The 9,558-nt window shown below is 32.9% G+C and overlaps 1 protein-coding gene across 1 annotated transcript; it reads left to right on the top strand.

The window, feature by feature from the left end:
• The first annotated feature begins 4,024 nt into the window (after window positions 1-4,024).
• Window positions 4,025-9,506, top strand: LOC110700380. The gene is made up of 6 exons (XM_021877916.1): window positions 4,025-4,622; window positions 5,664-5,777; window positions 7,379-7,459; window positions 8,468-8,640; window positions 8,735-8,831; window positions 8,929-9,506. Exons 1-6 carry the CDS (start codon window positions 4,296-4,298, stop codon window positions 9,037-9,039), a joined length of 903 nt encoding a protein of 300 aa, XP_021733608.1. The 5' UTR covers window positions 4,025-4,295; the 3' UTR covers window positions 9,040-9,506.
• Window positions 9,507-9,558: the final 52 nt, after the last annotated feature.

Below are 9,558 nucleotides of genomic sequence, written 5' to 3'. Positions count from 1 at the left end.
TACATAAGAAGGTAAAAAACATATTTTAATTTTAGACATCACCAATCAGCTTAAGCTTATGACTCTACGTGAAATATTTAATATTGGATTATACTTTATCATTATCTTCATGAAATTGATAATTGTATTGATAATGCTAATTAACAAGACTATAATACGGACTATATTTCGATTCTAATTTTTATTTAATAACTTGTGTCTACTAATTCTTATAATCTGATTACTCTTTTATTGGGTGACGGGCGCAGGGACATCTATTTACCTTGACTGATTCGACAGATTTATTTCTTAGGGTTCTTTTTTCACTAATATAGTATTTACAAGGCAAACAAACAACGTGTTTATCAGGCTCAACCAAATTACAGGAATGACTGCACTGCATTTAATTTGCTTTAATAGTAATGTGTCGTGGTATGTTTTAGTGGTGTTCTACCTTTTCATGCATCTTTTGTGTGGGACTGTTGGTAAACAAAGTCGCAAAATATTGTAATGTGAACGGGATTTGATACCATATTAAAATTGGCATACACTTTTATATTGATTAGTGGATTACACTAAAGTTAGTCGCTTATTAGAACTCGGGTTGATAACATCTCATATGTGTTTGTTTTTCCAGGGGGATTGGGAGAACAAATCATCAAGAATAGTGAAGGTATAACGGTCGTATTGTCCACGGAAGATGTATTTATAGTTATAATAATATTTATTGTAATGAACAAGTTTATGACATCCTGGTTTATTACAAAGATAACAAGTGTTAATTTATCCAATTAATATATTGTTAAATCTTATTTCAACAAATTATTTTGTTTTAACAATCAACTAGTCATTATATTTGTTTTGAAAAAACTACGTGCAAGACAGCATAGTTAAGTGGCATAAATTGAGACTCTTAAAATTAAGGGAAGAATTATTTAACAATTCAAATGTAACATCTTGATAACAAAACTATTTTCTAATTTTACAATAATACGAATTATATTATATGGTCAGATTTTTTCAACCAGGCCCTCGAGTATGGATAACATGAATTTAACTCTATTAAGTTGGATAGGTTTGAAGCTTTATACGTTGATACTAGCTTTAGATATTAATACTTGTTTATCAAATGCAATCAGTCAACCACACTCTCCATGGCTATTATACATGTACTTATTTCGTTTCAAAATAATTTTAACAATTTCACTTTTATATTACCTACTTATATAGTTTTATGACAACATTCTCTTACTAATACATAATTTGTATAAATCAAAAGTTGATGAGTAACATGTGGTTAGATTAATCACAATATATGTATTATACAATTATAATATAAAACAGAGGTCGTATAAAACAATATAATAAGTATATCAAACAAGTTCTACTTAGGTTAGTTCAATTCACTTTAATCAGCATTTGGGTGATGATTGGTTACATATTTCGTTTGAATTGAGTAAGTCAGAATTCATTTTAAGTCTATTGTCAATCACATTGTGAAGCATTTATGTCAAATTAGCAAGATTAATATTAGTTTTATCAAGTTCTAGCTTATAGGTGATCTTATAATTGATTCGATGCTAAATCAAACAATTTTATCAAGTCTAGGTATATAATAATATTAAAAAAAAAAAGCAAAGTAATTTATTATGATGTATATTTAATGCCATTATGCCAAACCCAACCCCAAGTTTGCTGAGACATTTTATGGCCTTTTTTAATTTATTATGATTCACACCCTGATTTTTTATGGCCTTTTTTGTTCCCTGAGACATTTTTGCTGGGCCTTAAAATAATCAATTAATAAAGGTAAAAACGACCAACAGTATGGTTTTTTTTTTTTTTTTTTTTTTTTTTTTTTTTTTTTTTTTTTTTTTTTTTTTCTTGGTTAGATAAAGGATCCTCGTGGATTAGAGTCTTTTACAGGTAACCCAATGTAAGTTATCGGGCTAACTAATTTGGAAAAATAGGGATAAAGTTAAGGGAATTCCCTCCTCCAATTGGCCTTAATGCGGTTGAAGTATCTCATGGTTAGAAATGCTCTCTTTTATTTTAGGCTAAGATGACCTTGTAACTATATGGTTATTATATGACTTATGAGGAAAAAATAAGTTTCATCACGATTATTGTATTTAACAACTACTCATATAAACAACAAGAAAAGGAGGTCATCAAAATTGTTAGAATTGAAATTTTATTTTGAATCAATTAAACTATTTAAAATTTGATAGAGGTGAATATACATTTGTTAAAGATACAATAATAATATTGTAGAATTTTGTGGTACATAGATCGGTCTCAAATTCTGAATCATTTACGCAGTAATTACGAAGTTTAAAACATGCAAAATATTTTGATTATAAAAATATGTGAAATTATTTTGATTGCTTGGTTTTTGAAAATTTTGAGGTTTTTGATGATTGGAACTTTGAAGGAGTTTACACAACACAACTTTGTATAATTTGATTTGTACTCTGGAATTCTGGATATATAACTGCTAAGTTTAATAATCTTGGTAAAAAGAAGGAAATAAAAACAACATTTCTTCCCGTAAAAAAAAAAAAACTACTATTATACTCCGTACACTATAATCTATATCACTAATTCATTGTATAGATACATTATTTGTAACTTTTACGGAGTATTTTTTTGGTGTTTAAAATTATTATAATGAAACACTACAAAAATGACAATTTTGCCAACACAACTAGCATCTACCATAACATTAAATATTACGATAACCATCATCTACCACAACAGTTAATTTTGTAATCATATCCTTATTCTCCCTACTTTGTCAAATTCATAAAAAATAAAAGAATCGGTCTATCAAATTCAACATCATCAACATGGGTTAAAATTGATGCAAGCTAAGATTGACAAAGATGCACCTAATAAAGCTACTAATCACAAAATTCTCTCAATTAAGTTGTCACACCACATTATAGTATAAGATGTTGATACATCAATGAAGATTGAAGAATCACTCATTTCCAAGGCTTTTAAACGAATTACAAGTAAAGAACCCTTTTCAAGCCTTAAATGCCTCTAAAACAAAAGAATAATGTATATGGAAGATGAACACATGGAATCTTCTCTTCCATACCACCCATATATCTCATTGCAATCCACTTTATATGTGGCTTTGGCTCATATCCAAAGGACCACAAAATAATAAATATACCAAAAATAGTCCAAACCCTCATACAATGTCTAAAATACCCCTTTATAATTAAATTATTTGTGGTGGAATTGAGCATTTTGTCCCACCCTATTAATTCATAATCAGTTTGTGAACACTAGGTGTTGTTCGATTGACAAACAAATTCATAAATAATTTATTTTACGAGAGAAAGGATATTTGTGTACTTGTTTGGTTGACAATAATGTAAGGAGTGGGACTTCCTATAAAGTTTTATTTCTCACAAAATGTATGAAAGAATTAACTTATCTAGTCCCTCTTAGGTATGACTGTATGAGAAATAGAAATTCCTACATCCAACCAAACATTTGTTTGGTGATTCTAGGAATTATAATTATATGGCATTGAGACTTTATGGATGTTTCTACTCGCTACATCCAACCGAACAACCACTTAATAAATTTCTTCTCTAGAGGCTAGAGCTCACAGTTTATTATGTGGGATGTGTGAGTTGTGTTTGATTTATTATTAATGAATTAGCAGATCAATAACCCTATAGACTAATCTAACCTAAATGAAGACCATCACACATGTTCATATATGTGAGAACAAGAAATTAGATGCATATGGTTAATGTTACAAAATTAACCTAAAGACAATTTATGTTGTCTTTAGCTTATTCCACCCCTAAAATATTACCATTAAACTTATCAGCAGTGCACCTTTTTATGTTTGGTCCTATATTTTAGATACTACGTATTATTGTTAATATATCGACCAATTACAAGTAACATTCAAGCAAGATTATAAGATCAAAATAATAGACTGGGAAATTAGAATTAATTGAAAATTTGCTAATCTATAAAGGCTTTAAGCTTTGTTGGGTAATTCATGCAAAAATTTCTTTCTATCAGGGATAATTTAGTCAACTTCGTTCTCCAAAACTGATAAATACCCTATCCTGCTATATAAACTCATTTATTCAAGCGGCAGTTTCTGGCCTTTCTGTTGCAAAAAATTGCAAAAATTCACTATCTTTATTTCTTAATCTCTTACCTGTTTTTTGTCCTCTATTTGATCACCCAAAAAGTTCTCTATCCTAAAAAAGCCAGAATAATAATTATTAAAAATTAAGCATAATTTAATAATTTATGAGAGATCAGCAATAATAAAAATGCAATCTTTGGGTTTGAAAGTGTTCACTGATTTTGGGGTAGCAGCAAGAAAATCATGTAATTCAAAGAATACCAACTTAAATGGGGTATCGGATTATGAAATGGGTACCCGAAAAAGTTGGGGTTGTTCGACCATTGGAGGTAGAAATGGGGGATATTGTAGGATAGTGGCTTGTTCTTCGCAGAGAAATGCTGGTGGAGAGAGTAGCCCGAGTTCAAGCCCGATTCCTGGCCCGGTTGAGGATCAGGGTCAGCCCGGTCTTCTTTCTCGGACTCAAACTTATGCCATGCTTAAGCAACAAATGGAGGTTGCGGCCAAGTCTGAGGTAAAATATTGAATTAATTTACTTTTTGATTGATATTTATTGAATGTTTTTTATTATTTTATTGATTGATTATGAGTAACTGGAGTTGGGTTTTTGTAGTTATTTGAATTTGGCTTTAATTTTGAATTTAGGGAAATATTGCCTTTTTTGTAGTTGTGAAATAATTAAGGTGATTGGTGGAACTTTGTTAGGTTTTATAGATGTGAATTGGGGGAAACAAGTGACAAACTTATGCTCCTTATTATTGTTGTGTGATGCTATATGCCATTTGGGTTATCAATGTTACTAATGATGTAGTGGATGGAAATGTTTTTTTTTTTTTTCTTTTCTATATGGTGTAATTTCGAGTTTCGATCACTTATGTATATCAAAAAACGATACTTTGTACGGAATATATGGATTTCTATAAAATTTGAGTACAAAGGATTTTGGCTTTTGAATTTTTTTATGGTTGAAGTGATGTGAGGCAATGAATTAGTGGAAGTGAAAATGGGGGAATTAAATGATTATATATTTGCTATGTCTGTTCATTTGTCTGGTATGTGGCACTGTTGTTCCAATTTGTATCGATTGATTGTTCTCATTAAACAACTTCAAGCTTTAGTAAAACATGTCAAAATAGTGATTTGTAGATAGATACCTGATTTGGTTGAATATTATGACTTCTAGGTGTTCATATGTTTGGATCACTAGTTTGCATAATGAAGTTTGTTTTGGATGTATAGGTTGTTGTATCACTTTGGTAGAAAGCCATTGCCAGACTTCATTTATGCGTGCAGTTTTGAGTTTTGTTTGACTTGTACATGTATGGAATTGAGTCTGAATGATGCAACACTATTTTGTCTAATAAATACATTTATGAGTTTGAAAGTGTATTCAGAAAATGGCTTAAGGCAGAGGGTGAGGTGAAATAAATCATGCATTCCACTCTTTAACATTCTAATTATACAATATGAGTGGACAGCTTTCGCAGGAGTTGGCTCATTATTATTTTTACTTCATTACTTAGACTCTAAGAGCAGTTATCTTCTGTACTTTCAGGATTATAAAGAGGCCGCGAGAATACGTGATTCATTGAGATTATTCGAAGATGAAGAGCCAGTTTTGCGGTTGAGGAGACTTTTGAAAGATGCTATTGCGGAGGAGCGGTTCCAGGTGCTCCTCTTTCTTTCATATTCTTTTTTTCCCTTCCCCCCCCCCTCTCCCCTTCTTTCCTTTCCATTCCATTCTTCAGATGTTCATGGCCAGGATGTGAATTTCTTGGAAAATTGTTCCTAGGTGCAGGTTATAGAGTGCATATCCAGAGTTATTAACTTGAAATGATCAATTCAATGGAAATGTTTACAAAGAATTCTGATGCAATAGTGCACAAAGTACTCTCTTATTGGCATTGAAACTTGATGCATGTTTGAGTTTTCCATACATTGTAGTATCCTAGGTACACATATAGACGTGTCACAAGAGTATGACAGAAATATAGTTTTTAACTGACTTGGGAAACTGGACAAGTATGCTTCTGTCACTGAAATTGTCTTTATAATTCTCACTGTGAAACGAAATGTCAAGAAATAGGCAATGATTTGAAATTGGTATCTAATTTGATGAACTAAGGATTCTAGTGGTACCGAAAAGTGAAGAACCCATGAGAACAAGGAATAGAAGGTCTCTCCCCCCCCCCCCCCTTTTACTATTGACTCTTCTAAGAGAGTCTCAAAGCCAAGGGAGGATATATAAATAAGTAGGGTAGGGTTTCTAGGTAAGAAAGACTAGGGACTAGGGCCTCTAGCTCCTTACTAAGAGGGTAGATGGAGGAGGACCTTAACACTTTGTTTGAATTATAGGAAATGGAGGTAAAGGAAGGGAGGAGAAATGGAGGGACGAAGTATCCTTCATTTGGATAACAAATGGAGGGATTAAATTGTAAGAAATTGATCTCTCTAACAATGGAGAGATTTGGAAGGAAAACTCATCATCTTCCCTCCTCTCCTCTCCCTTTCCTTTCCCTCCCCTTCTTTTCCTTCCCCTTTCTTTATCCAAACACATTGAAAAATATTGGTTCTTTGCCACATCCTGAAGGGAGAATTTTACAAACTTTTAAAGCGACTTTCACTCTTTATATTAGCACTTCACCAAACTTGACTTACAGTAGATTTTTAGGACCAACAAGTTTGTTCTTGATTGAGCAAGTTGATGCGCATGCCCAAACTAAAACTGCTAGGTATAAGGTTTTTAAAATGGCGAATAGAATATGGTTTATGCTGATTCGGACAAAACATTGGTAAGAGAAAGGAAGGGGAGGGAAAAAGGAGGAAGGGGAGGGGAAGGAAAGGGAAGGAGGCGATGGAGCTCCAATTCCCTCCAAATCTCTCCCTCCCTTCCCCCTTCCTTTCCTTCCTTCAACTATTTATCCAAACAAAGGGATTTGCTCCCCTTTCTCTCCATTTTCTTCTATCCTAAGTCCTAACTATATGTTCTATCCTCAGCCCTAACTATATGTAATTGTCCAGTTCCTCAAGTGTGCCTTTTGTTCCCGATTGGAGTATATTGATGTACATGATCTGACATTCTAACCTTTTTTTTTTTCAAATGTATTGTTTTAGGAGTCTGTTGCAATTGGCATTTGCTATACTCCTGGTTACATTGACATCTCCTGAATGATTGTAATTTAATGCTTGGGAGCTGATGATTCTGTACCCTTGTTTTGTTTCTACTTTTAAATTGACTAGTAACATGAAATATTGTTTTACTGTCCACAGGATGCTGCAAGGTATAAGGATGAACTAAAGGAGCTCTCTCCACATTCTCTTTTGAAGTGCTCCAGCGATGCTACTACTTTGGTAAGTATCTAGGATTTTTATCTATATGTACTCTGTCTTGGTGTTATTCACTTGTGTGGTTGTGCTTGTACCTCTGTTGTAAGTTGAGCAAATGATAGTATAGTGCTTACTTTTGATAGTTCTTGCAGTTTCTGTTTTGCCGGTCTTTCTTTTAAGTTTTGGGAACTTTTAACTTTAATGTCTGTAACATGATACAGAGCTAGAGAAGTGCATAATCTTCTTTTACACCCTCTACGTTGTGATCTCAGCTGGTGGCTCATTCAGTTATTTTTATTTTCTTGGATTTGATGCCTACTCCCTGCCTTATTTGTATTTTTTTTTATTGTTGGTGTGGTAGACTGTTGGGAAATTTTATGGTTCTCCCCTGAATATCAGGTGTAGGAATACCAAATACCTCAGTCCTACAGAAAACATCTCACTACAACACCAAATATCTTCTATCCATTCCACCTCAACCAGAGGTGGTTTATGTCCTACTAAGTTTCAATTTTTCATTTTCCTGTCTGTCAACAAGAAGCCTTGATCCAAGCAATCCTGTCATTTTTTAAGAGGTAACTTCAAGTGTTACTTAAGATATTAAGTTTATGTTAATCAAGATTAGCATTTCTTAAGGTGACTTGGATTGATGAAAATGAGTGAAATGTGTCAGTGAGATGACTGACAATACTTTGGGGGTGCTAAATCTTAGTTTTCTACACTTCAGAGTGTCTGTAAGAAGATAGCTCTACTTGCGAGGTCTGTGTTTTAAAAAAATCCTTAGATATGTGTTGGAAATTGAAGTTTGAGGAAAAGGGTTGACAAAAGAAAATTACTGAATTGTTTTATGTCCGGAAAGTAGGTGTATTCCGATAATTATTATTTTTGGTTATTTTTCTCGTCTGTTTTTCTGATCTTTGCTATTCTGGAATGGAAATGCTCAGTTTCTGATATTGTTATGTGATATTCCTCATCTGTAAGTTCGTTTGCAAATGGATCACTTAGTTTAATGCCTACTTTGTTGTATTCCAGGGGATTCGTGTCCAAGTTAGGAGTGTCTACATCGAGGGACGTAGTCAACCTTCTAAAGGGCAATCCTTTTTTGCATATAGGATTAGAATAACTAACAATTCAGATCGTCCTGTGCAATTATTGAGGCGACATTGGATAATCACTGATGCAAATGAGAAAATTGAGAATGTCTGGTGAGTTGTCTCCTTTCACATTTGAGAACTTCCCATCTATTCTGGTCTATTCTTGAACTTCTTTGTTCTTACAATGACTTTCGTTGTCTTCCAGGGGTATAGGTGTCATTGGTGAGCAACCAGTAATACTTCCAAATACTGGCTTTGAATACTCTTCTGCATGCCCTTTAAGTACATCTAACGGAAGAATGGTGAGATTCCTGTTATTGCAATTCGACTCAAAGTCATTAGTTATACACATGCATTTCATAAGGAAATGTAATACGATTTTATTTATCTACTTTGCAGGAGGGTGATTTTGAAATGATTCATATCGACAAAGTAGGATCAAGGACATTCAATGTAGCTATTGCTCCATTTTCGCTCTCCACACTTGGTGACGATAGTGATCCTTTCTGAACTGAGAGGTTCAAAAGTAAAGACTATCATATATATATGGATGTTAGCTGAAGAATTGGTCAAGTGTTCCTCACTACATATACTTCGTATGATTGAAGCCCTATGAAGTGATTATGTTTAGCTTGTTGCGTTAGCCCTTGTCATCAGAATGAGAAGCGAAGAGTATGTCCTCACAAGTGCTCGAACGATGAAGCAGAAGATCTGACCTTTGAATGCACAATTATAGTCACAATGTCGTGTATATGTTGTGTTAAAGGAAGTTTTACGGTTTATATTAGTAATATTGTCATCTCTTTAAGACTTTCCTTGTAAATTGTAATTACATAGAAGTGCTATTTAGATATGACTGTTTACAAATCACAAAAGTTAACCGATCATACCTCTGCCCTAAAGTAGTAAAGTATATAGTACTCCATATTAATATTGAATGCCCTGTAATATAATTAAAAAAGGTTTGCAAAATATAATCATTTATGAGTAAGAGTAATATTCGCGATTATTTAAATAAGTTTTGTTATC

The sequence above is a fragment of the Chenopodium quinoa genome, unplaced genomic scaffold (genome assembly GCF_001683475.1).
Source record: "Chenopodium quinoa cultivar QQ74 unplaced genomic scaffold, ASM168347v1, whole genome shotgun sequence".
In the NCBI taxonomy this organism is placed as follows: domain Eukaryota; kingdom Viridiplantae; phylum Streptophyta; class Magnoliopsida; order Caryophyllales; family Amaranthaceae; genus Chenopodium; species Chenopodium quinoa.
This window is presented reverse-complemented; position numbering and strand designations above follow the sequence as displayed.

Bases quoted from the DNA above. Each gene is read 5' to 3' on its own strand.
- LOC110700380 (XM_021877916.1), top strand. From the start codon at position 4,296: ATGCAATCTTTGGGTTTGAAAGTGTTCACTGATTTTGGGGTAGCAGCA. The intron at 4,623-5,663 runs GTAAAATATTGA...CTGTACTTTCAG, and splicing joins AGGTTGCGGCCAAGTCTGAG to GATTATAAAGAGGCCGCGAG. The intron at 5,778-7,378 runs GTGCTCCTCTTT...TACTGTCCACAG, and splicing joins TTGCGGAGGAGCGGTTCCAG to GATGCTGCAAGGTATAAGGA.